This window comes from Cuculus canorus, chromosome 16, assembly GCF_017976375.1.
Source record: "Cuculus canorus isolate bCucCan1 chromosome 16, bCucCan1.pri, whole genome shotgun sequence".
In the NCBI taxonomy this organism is placed as follows: Eukaryota; Metazoa; Chordata; class Aves; order Cuculiformes; family Cuculidae; genus Cuculus; species Cuculus canorus.
In genome coordinates, this window is record NC_071416.1 from 12,543,491 (window position 1) to 12,571,209 (window position 27,719).

At 43.5% G+C, this 27,719-nt stretch overlaps 4 protein-coding genes across 5 annotated transcripts; 2 read left to right on the forward strand and 2 right to left on the reverse strand.

Annotated features, from left to right (window-relative positions):
- The first annotated feature begins 509 nt into the window (after nucleotides 1-509).
- ATP5F1E (ATP synthase F1 subunit epsilon) lies at nucleotides 510-2,662 on the forward strand. Of its 2 annotated transcripts, none has more exons than XM_009570297.2 (3): nucleotides 510-607; nucleotides 1,526-1,652; nucleotides 2,533-2,662. In XM_009570297.2, exons 1-2 carry the CDS (start codon nucleotides 576-578, stop codon nucleotides 1,647-1,649), a joined length of 156 nt encoding a protein of 51 aa, XP_009568592.1. In that variant the 5' UTR covers nucleotides 510-575; the 3' UTR covers nucleotides 1,650-1,652; nucleotides 2,533-2,662. The 2 variants fall into 2 exon arrangements, with proteins under 2 accessions (XP_009568592.1, XP_053937755.1); XM_054081780.1 differs by lacking the exon at nucleotides 2,533-2,662 and adding an exon at nucleotides 2,049-2,518.
- A 143-nt stretch (nucleotides 2,663-2,805) lies between these two features.
- Nucleotides 2,806-7,563, reverse strand: TUBB1 (tubulin beta 1 class VI). Its single transcript, XM_009570278.2, has 4 exons — nucleotides 6,920-7,563; nucleotides 5,490-5,598; nucleotides 5,192-5,302; nucleotides 2,806-5,061 (listed from the first exon to the last, which is right to left on the reverse strand). The coding sequence occupies exons 1-4, from the start codon at nucleotides 6,974-6,976 to the stop codon at nucleotides 3,989-3,991; spliced, it is 1,350 nt and encodes a 449-aa protein (XP_009568573.1). The 5' UTR covers nucleotides 6,977-7,563; the 3' UTR covers nucleotides 2,806-3,988.
- Nucleotides 7,564-11,604: 4,041 nt separating this feature from the next.
- Nucleotides 11,605-17,306, forward strand: CTSZ (cathepsin Z). The gene is made up of 6 exons (XM_054081942.1): nucleotides 11,605-11,763; nucleotides 12,600-12,763; nucleotides 14,598-14,777; nucleotides 15,409-15,559; nucleotides 15,822-15,984; nucleotides 16,356-17,306. The coding sequence occupies exons 1-6, from the start codon at nucleotides 11,633-11,635 to the stop codon at nucleotides 16,467-16,469; spliced, it is 903 nt and encodes a 300-aa protein (XP_053937917.1). The 5' UTR covers nucleotides 11,605-11,632; the 3' UTR covers nucleotides 16,470-17,306.
- On the reverse strand, nucleotides 17,007-27,719 carry NELFCD (negative elongation factor complex member C/D). Its single transcript, XM_009570269.2, has 15 exons — nucleotides 27,635-27,719; nucleotides 26,546-26,661; nucleotides 26,277-26,386; nucleotides 25,485-25,594; nucleotides 25,063-25,170; nucleotides 24,339-24,491; nucleotides 23,470-23,600; nucleotides 22,910-23,075; nucleotides 22,157-22,291; nucleotides 21,489-21,628; nucleotides 20,681-20,795; nucleotides 20,276-20,371; nucleotides 19,903-20,043; nucleotides 19,429-19,558; nucleotides 17,007-19,036 (listed from the first exon to the last, which is right to left on the reverse strand). The coding sequence occupies exons 1-15, from the start codon at nucleotides 27,695-27,697 to the stop codon at nucleotides 19,002-19,004; spliced, it is 1,749 nt and encodes a 582-aa protein (XP_009568564.2). The 5' UTR covers nucleotides 27,698-27,719; the 3' UTR covers nucleotides 17,007-19,001.

Consider the following 27,719-nt stretch of genomic DNA (forward strand, 5'->3'; position numbering starts at 1 on the left):
AGAAGACTCTGAGGAGAACTTACAGCAACCTTCAAGTACCTGAAGGGACTACTAGAAAGCTGAGGAGGGGCTGTTTACAAAGGCTTGTGGTGACAGAGCTGGGGGCAACGGGTATAAACCGGAGAGGGGCAGGTTTAGACTGGACATAAGGAGGAATTTCTTCACTATGAGGGCGGTGAGGCACTGGCCCAGGTTGCGCAGGGAAGCTGTGGCTGCCCCATCCCTGGAGGGGTTCATGGTCAGGTTGGATGGGGCCTTGGGCAGCCTGAGCCAGCGCGGGGGGAGGCCGCCTAAGGCAGGAGGGTTGAACCGCACTGCCTTTAACGCCCCCTCTACCCCGAACTATTCTCCCAGAGCTCGTATGCCGGCACTTCCGGTGCGGGGGGGGGAGGGGGGGTGGGACTCGCGCGCACTCAGCCCTCTGATTGGCCTCCGGGGGGAGGGGCTGCCCTCGGCCGGCGTCTCCGGGCTCCGATTGGCGGAGACACAGCCCCGCGTTGCTGATTGGCCGGGGCGCGGGATGCCGCGCTTCCGGTTCCGGTGCGCGCTGACCTTGCCCGCGCGGAGCCGCAGCTATGGTGGCGTACTGGCGGCAGGCCGGGCTCAGGTATCGCCGCGCGGGGGGCACGGGGGGACGGCGGGGCCTGGAGAGGGGCAGCGGGGCTGGGGAAGGACGGGGAGCGGCTGAGGGCCGGGGGTTGTGTACCCTGTAGAAAAGGAGGCTGAGGGGAGATCTCATCGCTCTCTGCGACATTTGAAAGGAGGTTTTTGGTTGTTGGGCTCTTCTCCCAAGTGACCCCTGATAGGACAAGAGAGAATGGCCTTAAGTTCATAGAATCGATCATCGAGTCCAACCGTCCCTGTCCGCTACTAAACCAGATCCCTGGGTACCTCATCTGCCCGTCTGTTAAACCGCTTCAGGGATGGGGACTCCACCACCTCCCTGGGCAGCCTGAGAACCCTTTCGGGGAAGAAATGTTTCCTAATGTCCAATGTGAACCTGCCCTGGTGCAACTTGAGGTCAACCCCTCTCGTCATGAGGTTCAGGTTGGATATCAGGAAAAATTTCTGCACTGATAGGGTTCTATGAGAAGCAGCTGAGGGAGCTGGGGTTGTTTAGCCTGGAGCAAAGGATTCTGAGGGGAGACCTTATCACTGTCTACAGCTCCCTGAAAGGAGATGTAGAGAGGTGGATGTTGGTCTCTTCTGCCAAGTGACAGGCAATAGGACAAAAGGAAATGGTCTCATGTTGCTCCAGGGGAGGTTCAGATTGGACATCAGGAAAAATTTCTTAAGCAAAAGGGTTATCAGATGCAAACGGCTGCCCAGGGAGGTGTTTGAGTCACCATCCCTGGAGGGACTTAATAGATGGACAGATGAAGTGCTTAGGGATACGGCTTAGTAGTGGGCAGGGACAGTTGTGCCTGATGATCTCAAAGGTCTTTTCCAACCTTATGATTCTATGATCCCTGGGGCCAACCTGGTTCTCAGCCACGTTCTCTCACTGCTTTCCTCTCATCTGCAGTTACATCCGTTACTCACAGATCTGTGCGCAGGTTGTGAGAGCGGCGATGAAGCCTCAGTACAAGGCAGAGGCAGAGAGAGCGGCCATGGCCACAGTGAAAACGGTGAAACCCAAGAAGGAGTAAAAGGTGAGTGAGCAGAGGGCCTGGGCTGCATGATGATGTCACACCAGGGACGCTGATTTCCCTTTATGAGTTGCAAGAATGCCAGCCTGTAGCTGCTTGGCTTATTGCGTTCTGCACACAGAGCATCAAATGATTCTGTGACCATTGGGATGACAGGAAGTGGCCTTAAATTGTACCAGGGGAGGTTCAGATTTGGTATCAGGAAATATTTCTTCACTGAAAGGGTTCTTGGGCACTGGAAGCATCTGCCCAGGGAGGTGGTTGAGTCACCATCCCTGTAGGTATTTAAAAGATGGGTAGACAAGTTGCTCCAGGATATGGTTTAGTGGTGGATAGGTGTGGTTGGACTTGATGGCCTCAAAGATCTTTTCCAACCAAATGAATCTATGATTCTGTCAGTGCTGATCTTCATGCGGACAGCTGGAGTGGATTGCTGGCTGCGGATGTCTCTGCATCCTGGTAACATTGGGATAGGAAACTGCATAAGCTCGCCAGCCCCATAAATTGAGATGTTCTCTCTCAGGACCTGAATGGTCTGAGGTTGGTCAGAGTTGTTATGGATGCATACAAAACAGCTGCATTTCTGTGGTGGTGTTCATAGGTTTCTTGTTTCTTCCTTTACTGAGCCAAGAGACAGCCTCTCTGAATGGCTCTTTCCCCTCATGAGCAGACTTATCTGTGCAAGGCTTATCTGCCGTCTGTGAAAGAGAGATCCTACTCATACCTTCATTTGTCACATTGCTTACATCATGAGCAGCTGAAATCTCTTCTAAGTAGAACAGCTTCTATTCCTAATCTGAGATTAACTGTTATTACTTTTTGTTTGAAGCTTGCTTTGTATAGATTGTTGACTCAAATAACTTGTATCTTAACTCTCTCGTAGGAACTGATCCTAACAGCACATTGATAGAGGCAAGCTCAAAACCCTGCAGTACAATGTCATCACGTTAACTTTGAAACTTGCCTGTGTATGTAAATCCGCATTGTAATAAATGTAACTTCTGTTAAACAAATGAATGTGTGGAAAGTGGTGTTCCTCTTGAAGCAAAGTACCCTGTTTTGCAGAGATACCTTTCACTCGTGTGAAAATAGAAAACTGCTTTTATCACAGTCTACCTTTTGGTAGCAACATATGTTTTATCTTTAAGGCAAGTCTCTTGTTGGATTTCATGCTGATATTTCAGGTCCATCAAAGAGTGAGAGATTTAATTGTTTCTTAAAATGTTTCTGCCTACTTCATTTCAATGATTATTGATGACTTCAGAAAAAAATTTCCTTCACTAAAACCGATGTCAACCAGGACTACAGGTGTATAATTTTCATAATTAAAAATCCCTCTGACAGTTCCCTCTGCTGGAAGTGGTGTGCTGCTGGCTTTAAAATTCTCTGTTATCATGGTGTTCATCTTCCATTTATTATTTTTGTCTATCAAATGTTTCAAGTATTGAAGTATTTGATAGAATGGTATATACTTTTTATTTTAAAGAATATTATAAATACAATCTTAAGTAGATAGATGGAATGACAGGAGACTTCTTTTCTTGAAGTCAAGATATATTTCTGATTTAGCGATTATCTAACTAGCTGCAAACCATTCCATCCATTTTGTACTGAACAACAGGAAGAAAATGTACAATAGTTAGTACCTGGGGGAAAAATACTTTTAGACAGTACTCACAACTTTGCATGCTAATGTAACTCAGTCTATAGTTTGAAATAGAAACAAACCAAGCAGTCACGAAAACAAGCTCTGCAATAATATAAGCCAGTGATGTGATACAACTACTAAAGTATTTAAAAAAAGGTAAGAATGTGCATTTTTTGCCCCATGTTTCCCTTCCCCTGCAGTTTTAAGGACCTGAACTTGTCTCAGATCCATATCTATAGACTGTGTAATAAAATCGATGCTGCCTCTATAGGCCTTACAGATTCCTTAAACAGGGACAAGTTCACAAATAACACACAGACTGTTTACCTGAAAATAAATATGAGTTGATAGCATATTCTGCTGTTGCTTATGATCTTGATATATACACACACAGGCTGTATGTTACATTCAGTGTCTGGCAATAATATTGTAAAAGTGAATACATTTACGAGAAAGGCTGTTGTGAGACAGCTTGTCTTCATAGTGGCTGGTTTTTTGAGAGAGATTGAGTGTCAGCAGTTGCTTAGGAGAGTAAAGCATAGCTGCCATTAATCTCAAAAGCATTGTAATATTGGATGCAGAGAAAAAAAATGGTGAGGTTATTTTTGGCTATGTGGATGATGGCTACTGCTTTTTCTTTAGTGAGCATCAACAGGTTCATTTGGAGAGTATTTTGGTATTGCCATTGGTTTTACGCTGCTTCCTTTTCTGGGCTGGCCTCCACTTCTACCTCTTCAAATTCCTCAACATCTGCAGTGGCATCCTGGTACTGCTGGTACTCGGACACAAGGTCATTGGTGTTGCCTTCTGCTTCAGAAAACTCCATCTCATCCATACCTTCCCCAGTATACCAATGGAGAAATGCTTTTCTTCTGAACATAGCCGAGAACTGTTCCGAAACCCTGATGAAGAGTTCCTGAATGGCTGTGTTATTGCCAATGAAGGTAGCAGCCATCTTCAGTCCTCGTGGTGGTATGTCGCACACGGCCACTTTGACATTATTAGGAATCCACTCTACAAAGTAAGAACTATTCTTGGTCTGAACAGCCAGCAACTGTTCATCCACCTCTCTGGTAGACATTCGGCCTCTGAAGATGCATGCCACAGTCAAGTAACGTCCACGACGAGGGTCGCAGGCTGCCATCATGTTGCGTGCATCAAACATTTGTTGAGTAAGCTCTGGCACTGAGAGGGCTCTGTACTGTTGGCTACCTCGAGCTGTCAGTGGAGCAAAGCCAGGCATAAAGAAATGCAGGCGGGGAAAGGGCACCATGTTAACAGCCAGCTTCCTCAGATCTGCATTCAGTTGACCAGGAAAACGGAGTGAGGTTGTGACACCACTCATTGTTAGAGACACTAAGTGATTGAGGTCACCATAGGTGGGATTGGTGAGCTTTAAAGTTCTAAAACATATATCATATAGAGCCTCATTGTCAATGCAGAAGGTTTCATCTGTATTCTCTATTAGTTGATGGATGGAGAGGATGGCATTATACGGCTCTACGACTGTGTCGGATACCTTAGGAGAAGGCACAACACTGAAAGTGTTCATAATCCTGTCGGGATATTCTTCTCTGATTTTGTTGATGAGGAGCGTGCCCATACCTGAGCCTGTACCACCACCAAGCGAATGGATGAGCTGGAACCCTTGAAGGCAGTCACAGCTCTCACATTCATTCCTGACCACATCCATGACGTTTTCAATCAGTTCCGCGCCTTCTGTGTAATGGCCTTTAGCCCAGTTGTTTCCAGCACCTGAGTTACCTGTAAACAGAATTACAAAAAGAACGGCCACAAAGTTAATGAGAAGTTTTAAAGGCTATGGAGATGAGAGTTAAAAAGCAATTTGAGACAGCTGACTCTAGTTAGTGTGCAGACAGCATGCTGTACATACCATGAATAAAATTGTCAGGTCGAAAGAGTGGGCCTATTTTACTAGACCGTACACTGTCCATCGTACCAGGTTCCAGGTCCACCAAGATAGAGCGGGGCACGAATTTATGGGCTAGGACAAAAGAAAATGAACTATGATTACTGTTAGAAGTCAAAGAAACAGGCTCTTAATTTACTCTGAAAATTCCAACCCACCTACAGTGATTTAGGGATATATTTTTTTTCTAAATTACTTATTTTAACTTTCATGTTGGCCCTGCACATGCTCTGCCAACACCCTAGCAGTGCTGAGCACTTACAGTAAGCTTCATTGAAGTACACATTAATTCGCTCAAGCTGCAGTGATGCATCCCCATGGTAGTTTCCAGCGATGTCAATCCCGTGTTCATCACTTATCACCTCCCAGAACTGAAAAAGGAAACACTCACAATGGTTTATCTCTTTTCAGCGCAATGTGTTCAGCATCAGCTCTGCACAAGCAAAGCTGCCTCTGACAAATTTGTACGCGAGCAATGGTTTCCACAAACAGATGTTGGCCCTAAATGTCCTATCTTGACACTCATATGGATGTCTTGTACTGGGGCTCTTATCTAGACAGCAGCCACAGCAGTGTTCTTTAGGCACACCCACCCACTGTAATGACCAGGCTATTCTAATTTTGAAGGTCTTCTGGTTTAGCACCCAGTCTCATTTTGAGTGTATAAATACACCATTGCCAACGTGTGCATGGTGGGTTTGTGTGTGTGTGTGTGCGCGCGCGCGCGTGTGTGCATGAACATCTGCTTTTCTACAGGTCTTATTGGACCTAAGCAGTTTCCAGATCAAAGCCAACAGAAAAAAAAATCTAAACCTTTCGACTAATACACCGGCTGCATTCAAACCATCTGGGTCTAACACAACATTCCCTGGCCATCCACAACTTCCTGTTCCAACAAAAGGCATCAAGGTGATATTTGTGGGAGCAAGAATTGGATGAAGAATACAACAGAACGATCCTTCAGCTTTCATGTCTCTTCAAAGACCTCCAAATTAACCCAGATACTTTCTTTTTTGACAACTCAATACTAATAAATTAAAAATTAAAAAAAAAAAAAGACATATCACAGCAAAAAGCAATGGCGTTTGTTTTTTTTCATCTCTTAGCACACAAAGGCAGCAATGAGCAACTTCTCTCTAAGTAACATCATGGCAGCATCGAACTACACAAAACTACTCCACATGACATGACTACCTCTCACAGGAGGGCAGGAATCCTCAACTGCACCTTGTGCCACTCAGAAAATTCAGTCACTGACAGCACAGGTCACTGTTGACAAATACAGTCCTATAGTAATGATCAGAGCATGGCAGAGTTAGTGCTGTAGGGCTGAACTAAAGCACTGTCATCACAACTTTGCAGCTCTGGAATTACCGGCTCCTTCACTTGCCCCAATATTTTGTAGACTAGATCAGAGTCCCTGAAAAATGTAAGTCCCAGCAGGAATGCTCTGGAGCACTTAAAATCATTGTGCCATAGTTCTTGCAGATGTTTTATTCTTTGACAGTATTAACATTACCCTTTGCACGAGGAGCAAGACTTTCACATCACAACACTCATATTCATTGCTAATATGCCATGCATCCGACCATTAAGTTAATAAATTGTTCCCTGCAAAAGTCCCCATCTGTTAACAATGTTTGACCTGCTACCCCAGCAGCACTAATGACCAGTACTGAAAAGAGACCTTACCTTAGCTCCGATTTGGTTCCCACACTGGCCAATCTGAAGATGCACGATTTCACGCATTTTTATATAGCTTAGGCTTGGTGGTAGCTACACTCTAACCCAGTTTTTCTAGTAGCAGTGCCCAGAACAAGCCCTCTTCCTGCTGCCGTATCAGCTACACCCAGCACAGACCACCCCAAGAGGCCCTTTTATACTGCTGGGACTGACACTAGGGCAGGAAGGGGAGTAGCCAGCTCCTCAAGCTGCTCAGCAAAGCACTTCCCAAGGAGGCAAAGTGCCACCCGGTACGGGGTACAGGAGCACAGGTACATTACTGAGTGGCTCAGGAAAGAAAATTGTCACATGCACTCCCTTACCGTTAATTCTAGTTCTCTGTTCAGCAAACAGTCTGATTCATGAATAGCTGTGCACGCTGTATTTGTCTCTCTTGATTATAAAATACATTCAATGTATACAAATAGATACACATATTTAGAGACTATAACCAAACATAAGTGATCTTAATTTAGGCACACATACTTCTGCCACATACTTTAAATTTTAACATTGTATGAGTCATACAGGACAATATCCATAATAAAAACAATAATAACTTTTGAGCAGCAGCCTCCTTTACTCTCAACATTCAACATATTGCCAGGCAAACTTGCTCTTCACTAATAAGCATCATTCTCAGTGTCTAAGCGAGGGATTATTCTCATTGTCTAAGCGCATGAAGGAAGTGGGACAGAATCAATAATAGAAAAACACTTTGCAAAATATCAATATAACACTGCACTCTCAGTGATACATGTTCCTTAAACATTTAATAAGAATCCATCTATTTCAGCCAATCTGAAATCTGAATCGACTTCTGCCTAACATATACAGATGCTCTCTCTCTCTTCCTTTCCTGTCCTTAAAAAATACAGTACTTCTTGTATTTCTGATTTTCTTACATCTGAGATGCAGTAGTTCTGAACTTGCCAGGAAAATGTTAGGGGTGAAAATCCAGTTCCACTGGAGTTAAGTATAATGTTCACTATACAAAATGTGTCACTGCATTAAAGGAAACAGTGCAAGGCTGAGCAAAACACGACACAGCCGTGTTGCCTGCTGATAAACAGGACTAATATCACTGAGCAACAGAAGCCCAGAGGCATCATCCTCTGGAAGCTTACAGCAGTTTTTTTCACACGTCAGGTGACTGTCAGTGCTTTGCAAGTGTTCCTTTTAAGGATAGGAAAAGGAACTGAAATTAGGAAAGCACCTTAAATTATTTTGTATAAAAGGATGACAGTGGAAGAACTTGACTCATTGAAAGTAACTACTTTGCCACTTCATGGGTTGCTACAGATAAGGAATCTCTGAGCTTCCATATTGTTCCAAAAGAAAAATCAGCTTATTCCAGACTTCCCCACCAGAGATGAATTCCACTTCTTCCAACAGCCAATAGAGGAACAGACAACTGCTCCTCAGACAAAGTTTAGTGAAGAAGTGCACTGCAATAAAAGTAGCCAGCAAACATTCTGTCACCCTCCGCCATGCTATGAGCTGTCCTCAGTAGGGTGAAATAAAAGCAAGACTTTAATTTCGGGTTGATTTTTGTCCCCCTAAAACACAATAGTTTTATCATTTTCAAAAGCATTAAGTGTTCTCTAAGCAGTTTAGTTTAGTCAGCAAGACACCATAACAGTTAAGGTCCGTTGCCATGCTGTAGTTATTTTTTTTACAATGGCAGTGGTTAACTTCTACAATTTCTTAAGACAAAATTCCGGAAAGGTTATTTGGACATGTAGTTTAAAAGCAAATTCCATTTTATTCCTGCACATTTCGTATTTGTTTTCTCTGCCTATGCTTAGAAAAATGTAACAGTGCAGGTTTGAGTTGTCTACTCAATAGCTGCATTCTGAACAAGAGACGCATTGACACGATGTGTCAGAGAGCTACTGGCACTCCGTACTACTTAAAATGAGCAATGCTTTAATCTACAATAGCCACAAGTTATGAAGAGGCTGAAGGTGTTGATCCACTGTCAAAAAAATGTGGCAAAAATAATTTAAGCAGTAAGTATACTCACAAGCAAAGAGAACAGGAAAAGAAAGGGAAGTGAAAAAAATATGCAGTCACTTCAGACTGGGTTTTCTCATGCTAAAAATAGCTCCCCGGAATGATGCGTGTCCTTTGAAGAAGCAGTGCCTAACACAGTCTTAAAAATTATGGCACAGGACACAAAGTACCTGAGGTGCTCTGTGGAGATGGGTTTGTGCTTCTTTCCCCTCTCCTCCCCAAACTGCATTTCTGCGAACCCCTAGACTGTCTTTATACCAAACTCAGTACATGAAAAGCCTGTTTCTCTGCAGGTTTTGTTTGTGGGCCTGTCACTGCTGAGCTCTGAGAAACCTCCAGGCTGTTAACTGCCCGAGTGCGCTTTCCAGGCAGAGCCACCAAACATGTGCTCACGCCGATTAGTGGTGGGAGCATCAGCGGAGAAAGAAGAGATGGGGAAAGGTTGGCTTTGAGTGACTTCTGGCATGGTGGAGATTAGGAGCAGCCTGGCACCGGGCGCAGCTCCCAGCAGCCTGTCCTGCAGTGCCTGTTATCAGGCTGCCCGCTGCTTCCATTGCCTTCAGAGCAGGTCCTAGATACCACAGCCCTGGCCATGGGCATAAGCTAAGACCATTTGGTTACTGGGTTTTTGTTTGTTTGTTTGTTTTAATGCCACAACAGCACCTTCTAGCAACAACTATGCCTGTGCAGAGAGCAATTCTGGGATATTTACTTACTTTTTTTAATACAGTTTGTTTGAGAGGAAGCAGCTTTTTGCACTAGCAGAGAAGATTATTGAGAAGGAAGCATTCGAGCTGAGATAAACCTGGCTACCAGATAAGTTTAGAGGAGGCACCTGTGAATAGTTACCAGATGAGCTGACACTGGTGTCAACTAAACCTGGGCTATGTCAGGAACGTTATCAAAATGATGATACATTCAGCAGGCAATACATATTTTCACTTTGCTTAGTAAGAAAAACTATTTTAAAGACAGGTGGTCCAAGGGGAAGGCGGCAGGACTGCCTACTCGAAGTTATCCTTAGCACAACGAGCCCATGTGTTTAGACAAACAGCTTTTTCTCACAATCAGTGTGGATAAAAAGCAGTTTGTTACTTTCCTCCACTGCAGCTCTATGACCTGGCAAATGCAGGGCTTGCAGCACATGAATTCATCTGGTGGGCAGTACCCTTACCTGGGCTCCCCTGCCACAACCGCACTTCCTGTTGGATTTGGATCATTTGATGATCTAAAAAGGTCAACCGCACGCAGCCAGGCTCAGTGCGTACCCTGCTGTTGGTTTGTTTGCTTTGGCTCTCAGTGCCTCGGTTTCTCTGTGCATAATGTGGAGCTAATAAAATTTAGCCCTTTTCTAAAAAGTGCTGAGAGCTACCGAAGGTGCTATGAGGGAAGAACCGGTTGTAGTTTACTAAACCTGCTTACCAAACATGAAAGCTCCAGCCAACACATGGAAAAGAGACAGAAGCAGTCCACCCACACTGATAATTAAACCTTCTGCAGGAAAATCAGAACACTATTTTTACAATGGACTAAATCTTCTAGCAGATAATAAAGAACCTTCAAACATCCTAAACCCTAAAGAATGGCATAAAAAAGTAGACACAGGCCTGAATTCCTTTTTAAGTTGAATCATAAAAGGGCTTGGGAAATTCAAAACCAGGAACTAGCAAGAAAACCTCAACCAAACAAAAACCCCAGCCTATTGCTCGATGTAATCACAGTGGCTGAGTGCAGCCTGACACACTGCTGATGTGTAGAGCCAAAGGTAAAGGAGGCGACAGCCTGCGCCTGCCCCAGCGTGACAGCAGCTGCGTACATTGAACCATGGTAAAACTTGAACAGCTTGTTCTTTTTCAGCGGTCTTGTGTGATCTAAACAAAATTCCTTTCTTCTTGAGTGCATGGGACAAGGGGCCCCAGCAGGACTTCTGCACCCCCCAGAACACCCAGCGGGACCCCTGCACCCCCCAGAGCACCCAGTGGGGCTCCCGCACCCCCCCGAGCACCTGCCATCCTGCCCATGGGATGGGTGCTGTAGCTTTCATGGCCCACGAGCTGATGCAGCCGTTTAAGGTCTCTCACTGTGTTCCTTATCCCCTAAGAAATTAATTAGGCACCATTAGGAAGGACTTAATGATGTACATGTTGTACTTGCCTTTAGTCCTGCTCCCAGCAGACATATAGCAATACACACAAAATAAAGAAAATGAAGCAGGCTCTGCACCCCCCTCCTCACCGAGCCCAGCTGAGCCGAGCTGAACCCAGGTAAGCTGAGCCCAACCAAGTCAAACTGAGCCTGGCTGAACTGAGCCCAGCTGAGCTCAGCCAAGTGGAGCTGAGCCCAGCCGAGCCCAGCTGAGCTGAACCCAGTTGATCCAAGCTGAGCCCCGCCAAGACGACCCCAATCAAGTCAAATCGAGCCTGGCTGAGCTGAGCCCAACCGAGCCCAACTGAGCCCAGCAGAGCCGAATCCAACTAAGCTGAGCTGAGCCCAGCCGGGCTCAACTAAGTGGAGCTAAGCCCAGCCGAGTCGAGCTGAGCCCAACCGAGCCGAGTCGAACCCAACCAAGTGAAGCCGCGCCCAGCCAAACCCGGCCGAGCCCCGCCCCGCCCCGCTCCCCCCCCCGTTAAATCTCGGCTCGGGGCGGGCAGAGGCGCTGCTGCCGCGATGGCCATACTGCCCGTGTCGCTGCTGCTGCTGCTCGGGGGCTGCCTCTGCCCGCCCGCCCGCGCCGGGCTCTACTTCAGGGAAGGGCAGCGCTGCTACAAGCCGGCCCCGCGCAGGGCTCCGGGGCTGAGGTGAGCGGCCGCACCGAGAGGAGCCCGAGGCCGCGGCTGGGCCAGTACCGGGGCTCGGCAAACCCCGGGGGTGGCCTAGGGCGTCCCCGGGAGCGGGACTGGGGGGTCCCCGGGGCGGGCAGCCCTGGCTCCGGAGCTGGGGGCCATCCTGGGGCGGGGGCAGCCTGCGCTCCCGCGGGGATCGGGGCTGGGGGCTCCCCGGCATGCGCAGCTTTCGCTCCCCCCCGTGGGGCATTCGGGGCTCCCCCGGGGCTCCCAGAGCTCCGCTCCCCTACGGCTCTCGGGGCAGCCTTCTCTCCCGCAGGGCTCTCGGGGCTCCCTGGGATGTGCATCCTTCGCACCCCCGGGCTCTCGGGGCTCCCTGGGACGTGCATTCTAAGTACTCCCGTGCTCTGAGGGCTCCCCCGGGCCGGGGGCATCTTTCGCTCCCTCGGGGCTCTCGGAGCTCCGCTCCCCTACGGCTCTTGGGGCTCTCGGGGCAGCCTTGCCCCCCCCTCCCGTCCCGGGGTCTCTCGGGGCTCCCTGGAACAGGGCCGCCCTTCGACTCGTGGGGCTCTCAGGGCAGCCTTGGCATTCTCGCGGCTCTTAGGGCTCCGCTGAGGCAGGTGCAGCCTTCGCACCCCCGGGGGCTCGGGGCTCCCCGGGACTCTCAGCCTTCCCCCCTTCCCCCCCCACCACCCCCCACCCCCATCACCCCGGCTCTCGGGATCCGCCGTGGTCTGAGGGCTCCGCGCGGTCACGCAGCGCGCGGTCACGTGATGCCCCGCGTGAGGCGGTGCGCTCTCCCCGCAGAGCCGAGCGCGGAGCTCGCTCCTCTCTGTGCTTCCCTCCCCCAGGACCTACCCCCGGCCCCACGAGTACCTGGACGTCTCCACGCTGCCCGAGAGCTGGGACTGGAGGAACGTGAACGGCGTCAATTATGCCAGCACCACTCGGAACCAGCACATCCCGCAGTACTGCGGGTCCTGCTGGGCACACGGCAGCACCAGCGCCCTGGCAGGTATGCTGCCCCGCCACCTTCTCACCCGCCAGGCTGCTGCCCTCCGCCATTTATAGCTTTGGAAAGCAAAAGAAGTCTATCTTCCGCATAGTAGCTGGTATAAAGCAGAGGTGCCGAATTATTGCAGTGAATGATGTAGCAAAACATAAGGCTGAGGTGTCTGTGGATATGCCAGGATCAGTGGGAAGGAGAAAAGGAGGTTTAGTTTCAGTAGAGAAAACAATCAGGGTGAGGCTGTTTTAGAATCATAGAATAGTTTGGGTTGGAAGGGACCTTAAAGATCATCCAGTTCCACCCCCTGTCATGGGCAGGGACACCTCCCACTGGATCAGGGGCTCCAAGCCCCATCCAACCTGGCCTTGAATGCCTCCAGGGATGGGGCAGCCACAGCTTCCCTGGGCAACCTGGGCCAGTGCCTCACCACTCCTACAGTGAAGAAATTCTTCCTTATGTCCAGTCTAAATCTGCCCCTCTCCAGTTTACACCTATTGCCCCTTGTCCTATCACTACAAACCTTTGTGAACAGCCCCTCTCCAGCTTTCTTGTAGCCCCTTTCAGGTACTGGAAGGTCACTATAAGAGGTCTTCACCCTCAAAAATTGTGCAATGGGGGGAGCACTGGCATGCTGTGAGGAGGAGCTGGCCTCTTCTCCCAAGTGACTGAGGACAGGACAAGGGGGAATGGCCTGAAGCTCCACCAGGGGAGGGTCAGGTTGGATATCAGAAAAAAATTCTCCACAGAAAGTCATTGGGCACTGGAACAGCTGCCCAGGGAGGGGGTCGAGTCACCTTCCCTGGAGGCGTTCAAGGAACGGGTGGATGAAGTGCTTAGGGACATGGTTTAGGGAGTGTAAGGAATGGTTGGACTCGATGATCCAGTGGGTCCTTTCCAACCTGGTGATTCTATGATTCTTAAAAAGCTGTTTGCAGGAGGAATGCATTCGTAGCTCCTGCCAAACTGCTGCTATTTAAGGCCTAGACTAAGATGGGGGTTTTGTCCCCCTCTTCTTGGAGGTGTGGTGAGGGTAGCACCAGATGCAGATGCAGTGATTATATCTCCTTCCCTTTTCTGGCACCTCTGCATCTACAGCAGCACGGGGCTGCTCCAGTGGTGCCTGGATAGGAGAAAGTGAAAGAGGCTTCCCTGCCGTGGGAATGGGTCACAGGGTATTAGCTTCAAGCACTGCCATTCAAATGAGCAGACTAGCCCCCACACAGGAAAATCTAGTTTCAGCACGTATCTCTCTATCAGCCTGTTTCTTGGGGAAAAGGAAGTAGGTATTTTCTCTAGATAGAACAGATGATGATTTGCATACAACAGCAACAGACTGCTGAGTTCTGCTCACAGAGGGAGGCTGTAAGAGGATTAGCTGTGTAAGAGAAATAGAGGGAACTGGACAGAAATAGCAATACCACACAAGTGTGTGAGCAGACGACAGGGATCACGAAGGACCCATTCTTAAGCAATACAAGAATACAGACAGATATGAAACCTGAAACCTGCATGATGTACTGAAGCACCAGGACAGATAAAATATAGCAACTTCTTAATTGTGTAACTTTAGTTAAAACTTATTTGTGTATGTGGGTATGGCAGTACGCATGTCTTTATACTTACAAAAATTGATTTTCTAATGGAAACCTGCAATAACTCCTCAGCCGGTCAGTCTGAGTTAAGTCATGATGCGTGCCTGACTGTCAACAGCAGAGGCTTTTCCAAGCACAAGTACTGTTGCCTGCAAACAGTTACAGGTTCAGGGAGGGAAAGAAAAGACAGTTTTATATATAACCATCCATGTATTCCACTAATGAAAACCAATTTCTTATTCTTGCAGATAGAATCAACATAAAGAGAAAAGGAGCATGGCCTTCTGCCTACCTCTCTGTTCAGAATGTGATTGATTGTGCCAACGCAGGGTCCTGTGAAGGGGGCGACCACTCTGGTGTCTGGATGTATGCCCATGACCATGGCATTCCAGATGAGACCTGCAACAACTACCAAGCTAAGGATCAAAGTACGATGCCTATTTGCTTTGCTGTAAAGCTACATCCCAAGTTTAGCAGATCTTAATATAGCAAAAAAAGATTTTTTTTTTTTTCTTTTTGGTTTTCAGTGTAGCGGTTCCTGCCTTTCAGTGTGCTACGTGCTGCTGGACTGACAGAACAGGTTTTCCTTGCAGGCCTGTGTGTCTCTTCTTACTCCAGCCAGACAGCATAGCATTAAGTCATGCCCAGACAAGTTTGCACAGTTAAATGTTTAAACTTAATCTCTTAAATCTGTCATACACCATCTCTAATGTAACAATATATTTAAAACTGTCACCTCCAGCTAAACAAAGGAGAAATGTAACCTTTTTCCAGTCATGTGTGACTGGAATAGTTTCTGTATCTATAAGAGAAGCACATCTAAAACATTTCCTCATCAAAGCACATATGCTTATGAAGTAATGAATAGTAACTAGTAATTGTAGAGATTTTAAATGTTTTCCAGAAAGGAATTTAGTTCACTACAGGGATTATGTATTAGTAATTAACATCTACCTCAAGTAAGTTAAAAGGGGGAAAAAAAAAGTTTAGTGTGGTATCCTTAATTCACTTGAAGAACAGCATTCTTTTGCAGTGATGACCTCGCTTTTGGTTTTGTAGAGTGTAAGAAATTTAACCAGTGTGGAACTTGTGTCACTTTTGGAGAATGCCATGTGATAAAGAACTACACTCTCTGGAAAGTTGCTGATTATGGGTCTGTCAGTGGAAGAGAGAAAATGATGGCAGAAATCTACACTAATGGTCCAATTAGGTAAAAAAAAAAAAATCTTGAATGGTAAAAAAGAAAATGTTTATCTACTAGTAATATGGGGATTGAGATACCTGACACTCAGTCTAACGACTGAAGTGTACTTCTCCACTATAGTATATGTTAGCAGCACCGTGCTAAATGCAGACTTTAGTTGGTTTGTAGATAAATTGAGCTCTGAAATGAAATGCAAGAAAACCAACTGTGATTTAGCCAGGGCACTGACCACAACCCTAATATAAAAATGCTCTCTGTTTTATTACAGCTGTGGCATCATGGCTACTGAAAAGCTGGATGCTTACACTGGAGGACTTTACATGGAGTACAACCCCTCACCTGTGGTGAATCACATTGTATCTGTGGCTGGCTGGGGTGTAGAAAATGGAACGGAATACTGGATTGTTCGTAACTCATGGGGTGAACCTTGGGTAAGGAAACATGGGAACGTGTTTGCAGAATGGCTTTAGAAGAAAGGTGGGGTTTTTCACTGGGAAAGCTAGCCTGCGGGCAGGAGAAGAAAGACTCTCCTTGAACTAGACTAGCAATTAAACAGTGAAACCTAACTAGTCTGAAGACAGGGATACTCAGCCAAAGTTACTTGAGCAATGTCAACTGAATCTCAACTGCCTCCCTTCCACGGACATACAGCTCCTGTTATGGGTATCTGTGAATTACCATTAGTTGTAGGCAAAAATCAAGTCACATACCTGGAACGGATGAGGGGGATGTAGATTCACCAAAGCAGATTGCCCCTTTGAATGAGGTTACATTTTCTATTCACAATGTGAATTCTTTACAGGGTGAAAGAGGGTGGCTGAGAATTGTGACAAGCGCATACAAAGGTGGAAAAGGAGCAGACTACAATCTTGCTGTTGAAGAGGACTGTGCATATGGAGATCCTATACTTCCTTGATTCTATGTTGTACATCTTTCTGTTTAGGAACTACTTTGTTTGGAAGTTTCCTGGCACAACCTTTTTGTGTTTAAAGAATAGCAATTTAAAACTCCTCACGGTTCAATACCACCAGGCAGTTCTGCGCAATTAGCCCAGGTAGCAACACACAAAGTCGTCAAAGGAAGAGCTGCCTTTTTAAAGTAGTAAATAACTATTTAAAAAGTAACTTACCCATGAAAAAGTTGTCTGCCTTGATGCACAATATTTTAATAATATTGACTTAATCACAGAAACTGCATATGTAAACCTCTATTTTTTAAATACAATTATGTAGGCATGCTGGGAAGGAAAAAGTATACTCAATATTTGGGTCTAAAGCTTATATTAAATTCTTTGGCAGTATCAAGCAACTCTCTCACAATGATGCAGATGAAAAAAAGCTAAGTCTGGACATGAGACATTAAAAAAAAAATTCCCTGAACATTCCTTGGTCTCTGGATAAAGCTGTTGTTCTAAGTATCTTATAATGTAATTGCTTTTATCCAAAACTATACAACAACCAAAACTATACAACAGGAATTACTTTGATCAAAAGACAATGTCTAAACACAGTTTTTACTTTGTTCAAATTCCTGGCTTTAATATGTTATTGGCTGTGCCATTTTTAATCCTTATGTTACAAAGTATAAATTGCCACCAGCCAGAACTCTTCACTGATTTGAAGAAAGGTAACAAATTCTCTTCCTTAAAACTGAGCCAGTTACTAAGTGGCAAATCACTGCCATATCAAGTGTTACAAACTGGTACTGTTAATTACATTTAATAAACAGACCTTTTTCCTCTTGCATGATGGTATGTGTATTATGAGAGCTTATTAATACATGCTTTGAGTTGTCTTCCATTGTACTTAAGGTGTCTAATGCGGCAGACTGGCTGCCCAAGGCTTACGCAGGATGGTACTGCCTTTACTGGACCTTTTCTTGTGAAAGGGCTGGTCGACACCACAGTCTATACAGCAACTACGATGGCTCAAACAACAATAGAGGATCATAGAGGTTTTAACTAATTAAAAATCTACATGGATAAACAGAGAGGAACTCGAGTTGTTCAGAGGAAGCGATACCAAGCTTGAACATATAAGGAAAGCAAAACTATACCTTGTTTAAACACCTGGCAAATCTGCAGCAGATGCAGGAACAAACTGCTCTTGATTATCACTAAAAGACAATAAAAGTTCTGCAGAAGCAAGTTTTGCCTTTTCAGCCTGCTTTAAGTTGATTAGACAGATTAATAGTGTAAGTGTTATTAAGGTTACTGTGGGGTGAGTGGGACCGGCTGAGGAAAGGGAAGAAGATCCGAGTTAATCAGTACAACTGTCTGCTGTCTCAAGGATTAGCTCAGTAACTTACAGTTCCCATTCATGAATCCCTAGCAACAGAGAAGAACAAAGTGATTTCTTTTTTTAAATTTGCATCTAGTTGGACTTAAAAATGTCTCTGTCTTTTAGAAAGCAGGTTCTTCAGAAAACAGATGAGCTTGGGAAAGCACAATGGGCTTCTCTATACCCTTCACTTCTAAACAAACAGTATTCGCTGTGTACACAGAGAAATCCAGCCCAATAGAACAGAAAGAAACAGCAGTCTTAATGAAACTTTAAAAGAAAGCTATGGAAAGAAATATAGACATGACTTTATTTAAAGGTAAATTATAATCTTGGGTGCATCCCCCTCTGTTTGGCATCAACCAGGACAGAGTAGAGATAAGTATAAAAACAAAGCCACAAGAAGCAGTAATGAAATTTCTGCACACATTCATATTTTTGGACAGCTGTAGAATTCCATCATGGTAATGAAACTTACCCATAATATTTGATGCATCTATTTAACAAAAAAATAGATTCTGCAAGACAGCACACTGACATAGGATTCATCTGTTAATACAAAACTAACCTTGATTGTTAAGAGTCTACTTGTATTACACAAAACGGATTTTTTCACCGCAGTAAGTACGTAGGATGTTTAGATTTCTAATACAATGCTAAGGTGAGAAAGAGGCATTATGGCTTCTCTGCAGCACAGAGCTAATCACAAATTCTTTTTTCACAACTTGGCATAAAAAACTACAGCATTCAAGATTTAGTCTTCAGAGAAATATCTGCAAAGTTGTTTAGCAGGAACTATTTTCCCCTTTTGTATGTTATACAAAGAATCAGTGACAAATTCTGCAAGTAACGAAGATATCATTCTTTGAAATAAATCTGTTTCTGTCCTGCTATCCCCTTCAAAATATTCAGACTTATACCAATTTATGTAACTACAGAAAATCCTTCAGTATTATTCCGTTTTCCAAAACACATTAACAGTCCTCTATATGAAGCTCAAGGTCAGCCTGCAAGTCAACCAAGTGCCCTTCAGCCCTTTCTTCCTTGTTTTGCATTTGTTTTCCATGGATATTTTTTTCCTGCTATGTTGCTCCATTATAGAACCTTTCTGGTGGAGAGCATGGCAAATCAGTGATCACATGTTCTGCATTCTTGGTATTTTCCACTACTTAGTTCACCATAATAAAGTTAGATTTGCAGTGAGCTTAAAAGAAAAAAAAAATGAAAGAAATTGTTCAGTACATTAACTTATCTCTTTGCATGTGGATTTCTGCATTATGTAAAATTAGGATTTTAGGGTCTGGGCAGATGTTTTTGGTTCAGGATAGGAGTGTAGTACAACAGACTACTTCCTATCCTCTCCTTACTACAGCGCTAGTTCTCAACAAGCAGTATTTGTCTCCAAGTTTCTTGTTAATATGCATAGAGGGTCTTGACTAAAGGAAAATTGCTAAACACAGGCCCCTACAAGGGAAGTTACCTGTGAAAATATCTGGCAGGCATTCTTAATTTTAGCAATGCTCCCATATGTTATTTGCAAATTATAACAAATACAAAAGGAAGCAGCTATACAATTAATAAATGTGACTTACTTACCTATAAACTCAGTGACGGGATCATGTTCGCCTTCTGTTTTAATAGTACCTGCAATACTCTCATTCTCCAACATTGGAAGAAAAAGTTGTACAAAGTCTGAGGTATATGGAGGAGCAATCACATCTAGCACCTGAAACAGCAGAATTATTCTTCTGGTTAGAGGGGTAGTAGAGACAATATTTAATTCACAATACCAGTCTTGAAAACATACAAGTAGTTGCACTTAAGATCTCTTGTTCTCCAAACAAGTAATTAATTTATGGGTAGAGTACCACAATTCCTTAACACTTTCAGAAGTCAGGAGTCAGTAGAACTACATGACATCCTAGTGAATACTGCTATTACATACATTGCTCACAATCTTAAAATAAAATATTTTTGAATCTGAGGCAAGCTGATTTAATATCCAAATGCACACAACTGATATTGAAGTTTCTGTTCTATACATCACTAAACAACATTTTTGTTGCTGACCTCTGTAACAAAATATCTGATGAGAGAGATATCTGTATCAAGCTTCTCCAGGCATTTGCGGATGTAGCTGACAACCGGTAGGACATATCCTCGACTGAGTAAGTGCACCATTCGGTCCAAGAGGGTCTTCTTCAATTCCAGCTGATGGTGAGGGTCGGAAGGGGGAAGAGAAGAAACCAACAGGTTAGAACTTCCTCTCGAAAGTGTGCTATTTTTATTGTTCATTCTTATTGATTCAACATCTGCTATGCTACTTTTTTACCACAACCATATTCCTAAATTAAACTCTTAAAAACACATTGTTTTAAGGGTGGTATCTTGAATACTGTAACTAATATGAAGGAACACAAATACCAAATCTTTTGAGAATCACCTGTTCCATAACATCAAGCTGCGAATGTTCTGTTTCGAAGAGCTTGACAAGAAGCTGTAGAACTTGGGGATGAAGCAGCTGATGGCAGGTACTGATCTGCAAACAAGACAAGGAAGTTAGATCCTCAGAACTTCAACTTAGAAACCAATGCACCAGTCTTTATTAAACAAGTTTACAGTGATGATCAGTGCCACATGTAAATTCTTTCAGAGAAGTATTCCACCGTTTCTTTCTTTGATGCCTAAGGTTTCCTAACCAAACAATTAACTCTGAAGATAAACAGATTAACTCTGTATATTTACCGACTAACTTCAAATGATAGGCATGCAGTGAACTGGATGTACTTCCAGTTACAAATATCAAATGTGTTCTTACTCTCCAGCAAGGTTTTATATACATTTTTACCTCATCCAATAATGCCAGATGAACCGGAGTATGATCAGTCTGCAGCTGAAAGTACCGTGGTTCTGACACTGTCCAGTCCACCCACTTTAACACACCCATTGCCACCACTGGGAACCTATAGAAGAATTCACTTTAGCACAGGAGTATAAAAGCAAAACCAAAACCACAAACAAAAAACAAAAGGCTCAAACAACCCCAAACCAAAACAAAATCCTTTCAGCAAATTAAATAAAAAAAAAAGAAAATAATCTTTCAGTATATTCCAATGGTTGCTAATTTCAGTTTAACTTACAGCAGAATTAATAAAGCTTAAAAAAATGTTTGAAAAGTTGCCAGCACATTGAGGAAAAAAAAATAGCCTGGATGAAAAAAAATCTTTCTACAGAGACGCCCCTGGTTCAGCACAAATTGCAAAAAAATACAGAACAAAATTCATACACACACCAAGTTTGTTCCAGTTTATCCAATGTCTGCTATTTTGTACTTTAAGGGGAGAAGAAAGGACACATCAATTGCTAGGAAAGCCTTATTATGAAAGACAATCTGTCATCTCTTTCCAGTGCCCGAGAAAAGCATGGTCTGTGACACAAGAAGGATAAACCGTTAGTGAAAACCAGAACCTGTGTCCTCGTGAGAGAGATTCCAAAGCATCAGACGTATAATTTTGAAAGCTGCTTTTTTGTATTCAACAACAAGGATGTTCTCACCAAGCAGCCCACAAAAGAATTTCCCTTGAGCGGTACTGCATTTCCTAAATAATACTCCTCTCCCACCAACTGAATCTTGGGACCAGTCTCTCTCTGCTCACCTGATGCACTGATAAAGAGTGCTCAGCTCCGCAACCAACTCTGATGCTCCTTTGTTCTCATTGCAACACAGATTGTGAACTGTTTCAATGGCTTTTGAAGTTGACTTGAGTTCATCCTTATTTATGCTGACTCTCTTGTTCTGAAAAATGCAAAGTTTGAATGCAGGAGTTTGAATATACTGGACGTCTTTAGTTATTTAAGGAAATCTGCAATAAGCTCAAGACTACATTATGTTTTACAAAATTTAGACTCAAATGCAAGTTTCAAAAGAAATTATCAAGGAGCTTAAGTACAAGGACGTTTGCCTTATTTAATTCCCTACATATAAACTTGATCCACTTCATAGAATTAAACTCCTCTTCCTCTGAAAGAACACACAGGGCTCTGCTAGCACAGAACTGCTACTGATAACCTTTGGGGTGGTGAGGGAAGACAGAAAAAACACCCAGTGCACTCAGACTTTTATAGTACTATTTGATCATGAGGGATCTCCAGAATCTACATTGTTTTGTCATTTCAGCTGAAGCCAGAAACAATTCAAATTAAAATAAGTAAATCAAGCTGAATACATTCTTTTAAACTGTCTAATTTCATGACCGTGCATTTTCTTCAGCACCATCAGGCCACTGTACATAAAAATAATTTTACTCACAGAACCGAACATTACCTTTTTCCACATCTCTACAACACTAGCTGCATAGGCCAGTATGTGAATGTATTTATGTTTGTGGTCCTGGTTGATCTTAGCACCTGGCTTAAACAATGACTGCATGAAGAGGTCCAGAAAGGCAGGTACTCGAATCTGTGAAGAAAACGAATTGTTTATTAAAGCCTGAGATTTGAGAGGTGGCTAAAAAACATTTGTTTGCATCTGATACACCTTGCCGAATGAGCTATAACATGTTTCCTCTTAGAGGCAGGTTAGATAGTTTTCTGAAGAGAACCGAACTTCTGACACACACACACAAAACCCCACAAACACTGGAAAGAGAGTTAGACTAACTTGCTAAAGCATCTAAATGCCACCGTTTGTCACCATGTTAAAATGAGGCAGTGACAAATCTGAAAGGTGCCATCTGGTCCTGCTTACAACAAATTGCAAAATTGGGTTGAAATTATTTTTTATTAAAAGAACTTAATTAATTCATTGCAATAATTATTTCCTATTAAGAAGTTCTTTAATAAATTTAATTAGATGTAAAAAGACAACTTGGAATAATTAAAAAGAAATCAACCCACAAGCTAATGCAAAATATAACATAAGCAGTAATTTAGCCATTACTTAAAATTACAAAAGGATGAGTCTGAGTGCTACCTTTTATTTTGTGTTAATACAACACTTAGAAATATGAGGGTTTGTTGGGCTGAGTGCTACTGTAATAGAATTAAGTTTCAGGGTTATAAAAAGACAACTACTGACCAGTTCTACTGGAGGCGGGTCCATGCTTGTAAACATTTTGAACAGGACAGTGATATCTGCTGGATTCAGAGCTCCTTTGGACAACATCGCACCAAGAGCTTGACAGGCTCGAGGATAGGAGGCTGCAGTACCCAACGCAAGAGTGATCTGACTGGCATCATGGCCTCTAGATGAACCACAAACATAGACAACTTATGTTCTTAATTCAGACATTAAAGTTTTAGACTCAGAGTTAACAAGGCACATCCTACACACTGTTTAGTAATTATAGAAATAGGCCTGTATTTCCCTTGTTTGTTTCTAAAATGTTGGCAGAATAATACAAATGTATATAAATTTTAACAGATAGAAACTTCCAGTTCTTTGCTTTCCTTATTTCAGTTCTCCCGGTACAGGACATCGAACTTTTCTGTTGTTATACAAACTAAAGTTTGCTGCAAGAACTGCTCTGTGGCAGTTAAGAATTCTCCTTTTGCTGGTAAAAGGTAACGAAGAATGAGCAAAAGACAGTAGTTTACAAATTCCAGTGACATTGATCTAATAAACCAATTCCCACTTACTTCTCGTGAGCATATCGCTGAACCTCCTGAGCAATCCGCCTGACAGCTGAGCCTCCTTGCTCTTCCTGAGCTAATATGGACATCATGGATTGAGCAAAGAGGTAAGTGTGTTCTCCATGGCACACCATCTTCTGTGAAAGCACACATCAAAAATCTTACCAGTCAACAAGAAACACACAAGTATGTTTCTGGGATTACACTGCCATAATAGCAAAGATTTCACTGAAATCCACTAATTGAAAGGAAAAAAACTCCACAAACACTAACAACTTAGTGAAAAAAAAAAAGCCCAACAGCCAAGAAGAAAGTACAGAAAAGCACAGTATCACTATGCCTTGATACCGTGCAAGAAGAAACAGTGAAATGGAGAGCTTCACGTCTTAAATGTCAAAATTGAGAGGAAATTCTATCCTACTTACATCCGGTACTTTCTCTGCAATACTTTAAAAGTAAGATAAGTACAAAGACATACAAAAGTCATTATGCTATTTCACAACACGGAACATAGGCTGGGTTGATTCAGGTGGCAACTTTCACACTGATGTGAATGGTAAAAGAATTATTTTAATTTGCCAGGATAGACTGATCTTTAGATCTTGTGTTAAATGTGAAAGACAACAGTTCTACCTTCACCTTTTTACAATCCATGTAATAAATATAAGAAGTGCCATGTAAATAACCCAAGGAATTCTTGGTCACAAAATGATCAAAAAGCATGAATTTCTACTTTTGAATTCAGATATACCTTCTCCTCATGAGATTTTGTGAGACTTGATGTCAAGATTCTCTACAATCCCGCAATGATTTATACATCCTAGCCAGGAAGGAAAACACTATTTTTGTTCCACATATTAAGATAAAAAACTTACAGCAAACTCAGGGAGGTTTTTTTCAAGGTTTTCTTCTCCTCCATCTAAAATAGTTGCCAGAGATGTACGCAGGACTCTGGAAAATACTTCTAGTTGCTGACATGCTGTTGAAACACTGGTTATTTCTCCTTGATATCCAGCATCAGATATAAGCTATAAAAACAAAAACAGCACAGAGAACTTGTACTACTTACATTTATAGTTCAGATATCCTAACAAGTGCAGAAGAACATACAGAACGTAAGATTTGTGTCTGCATACACTCTCCGGAATTCAGGTTCATCTTTCAGACATAAAGATGTAGCAAAAAGAAAGTAAATCATAGTGATACCAGAATACTTCAGAGCATGCCAACTTACATCATAACATCTTTTCCCTGTCACAGAAACACACAAAATTGACTGGAATGTTGCACTGCACCAGAAATTCACCATTTTCAAATATTGATCAAAGAAAAAAAACCCACAACAAAACAAAAAGGAAAAAACAACAACCCAACAAGAAACTCAAAAAGCAGTATTTCAACCTGAGAAATTACAATTACTACTTGTAACCCTGTAACACAATTCCTCCCACCAATATCTAACTGTACTGTTCTGGCATTTGAAAAATCAATACTATGGAGGAATACATAAAAGACACAGGCAACATCACAGACAATATTTGATTCCAGAACAATTAGCCCTTTGTGGATATTGTCATCTATTAGACTTGTGTATACTACCTTCACAGTAAAATTGAGCATTAAACAGTCAGGATGTGCTTCAGCCAACTTGTAAAAGAGGTCTCTCCACGTAGTATGTGCTATCATTTGCTCAAGCCAGGCTGGAGTCTGAAAAGAACCAGAGCAATAGAGAGAAATTAAAAATATCTAATTGGCAAGATCATTAAAAGTAAGCCTTTTACCTCTCAGGACTCCTGGAAGTTGTTACACAGGACTTTATTACAAAGTAGGATGCAATTAAAGTTTCTAAGTTCTCTAAGTCTCTGAGGACTCCAGTAAAATACAGTTAGTTTTCTGAAACCAGTTGTTTCTTAATGAAAGAGCTCTGATGATATAATTTCCCTTTCCCCACCATCTACTACTCCGTCGGATGAAGGCATCTATGTAGGATGTAAAGACAGCAACACAGATTCCATGCACACCTCTCCTTCCTCTGTAAAGATGGAATCGGCTTTCCGAGGGTCAAAATGCTTGATAAGTAAGCTCTTTAAATGGTTTTCTACAGTCTCCTGAACTTGCACTGGCTCAACACCTGTACAAAAGGAATAAAAAACTTGGCAGATGCAATCTAATCAAACATTGCAGCAACATCTTAAATTTTTCAATGAGAACAGTAACTACGCAGAAATTTATTAACACAAAGAAGATGAGCAGAGACCCGCCAGTTCTACCATCAGGCCACACTAATACAGACAGCTTTACATATTCTCCATCTTTTTTCCACAATTCACATTGTTTAGGATGACAGGCAGTTGACACCTATCCTTACTCTATTAATCAGTCACGCAAACAGCAACGATAGTCATCTCACAAAACTGTTACTAGGCACAACACCAAAATGCACACATCTTAAATCCAAAAGGATTACCAGGGCTGGTGTACAAACGCACTTAACTACAGACTAAAGCCCATCCTTTTAATACATTGACTCTTGTGTGTTGAAAACAAAAAGAAACTACAGTTTATGCAGTTGGTTCAACTCTACTACCCTTTATAATACAGTTTGTGGGCATTTCAAAACATTCATCAAGAGATTACATTCTCAGAGTGGAATAAACATTATTATTATTATAAAGAATTTAGTCACATACACATACACGATGACAACTTTATTACAATCCACTTCTTGAGTATGATAATATTTGCCACCAATTCAGATATTTCTGGCAATACAAAGGCTACGGACCCAAATAATAGTGTATTATTTATCGTACCTGTTTGAATGAGCCACTCTGCTAGCAAATTTACAGTCTGTGCCACTGCAGTGTAGTTTTCAGAGAGAAGCTGTATAACATTCTCTGGAGAACCTCCTGCTTGGAAATACCTGAAAAAGGGGTTACAGAAGAACTATTTGAAACTCATACAAAAAAACAAACCCAACTGAACTCACTTATACATTTTCAGACGTACTTCATACGAAGTGACAACACTGCACCTGTAGTACACACAACATGCAGCTTAGCACACATTAGGTCACGCTCACCTCTTTAATGTGTTAAAAATAGATGGCTCCATTATATAGTCAGGGGTTGAAAATTTCTTCAGGCATTCTTGCTGGACTTCAGCATCATCTTCTCCCTCTCCATCCTCATCGTCTTGCTGTTTGCAAGCACAGCCAAGTCAGACACCTCTCTTGTCCTGTTTTCCCCCGTAATCCCACATTTAAGCTATTTTTGCCCACAGAAACTTGCACACTTCAGTTCACCGCAGCAAGTGACAGGCTGGAGAGAGGGTCCAGAGAAGGGCCACTAAGATGATCAGAGGACTGGGAAACCTTCCGTACAAAGTAAGGCTAAGAGAACTGGGTTTGTTCAGCCTTGAGGAAGAGAAGGCTTAGAGGAGACCTTATTACCATGTACCAGTACATAAAGGGTGTCTACCAAGAGGAAGGAGACTCCCTCTTTAGGAGGAGTCACACGAAAAAGACAAGGCGTAATGGGTATAAGTTGCTCCTGGGGAGACTTTGATTAGATTCCAGGAGAACATTTTTCACCATGAGAACAGTTAAAGATTGCAATAATCTCCCCAGGGAAGTGGTGGATTCCTCTACACTGGACACTTTTATGGCTCAGCTTGACAGGACGCTGGGACATCTCATTTAAACTATAGATCACCTAAAAGGTTGGACCAGATGATCCTTGAGGTCCTTTCCAACCTGGCATTCTGTTATTCTGTGCAATGCGACTTAAGAGAGAATCATGGAATGGTTTGGGTTGGAAGGGACCTTAAAGCCCATCCAGTTCCACCCCCTGCCATGGGCAGGGACACCTCCCACTGGATCAGGGGCTCCAAGCCCCATCCAACCTGGCCTGGAACCCCTCCAGGGATGGGGCAGCCACAGCTTCTCTGGGCAACCTGGGCCAGTGCCTCACCACCCTCATAGTGAAGAAATTCCTCCTCTTGTCCAGTCTAAATCTGCCCCTCTCCAGTTTATAGCCATTCTCCCCAGTTCCCACCCACGCTCCCCAGTTCCCACCCGCTCCCTCCCTCCAGTTTACACCCACTCTCCCCAGTTTGCAGCCATTCACAAAGCAGGAGCCAGCCCGAGCCCCTCTCCCCCCGCCTGGCTCACCGCGCCGTCCGCCTCTCCCCCCCACTCCGCCGCGCTCCCCTCGAAGTACTCGGCATCCTCCATATCTCCTGACGCCCCGCCCCGC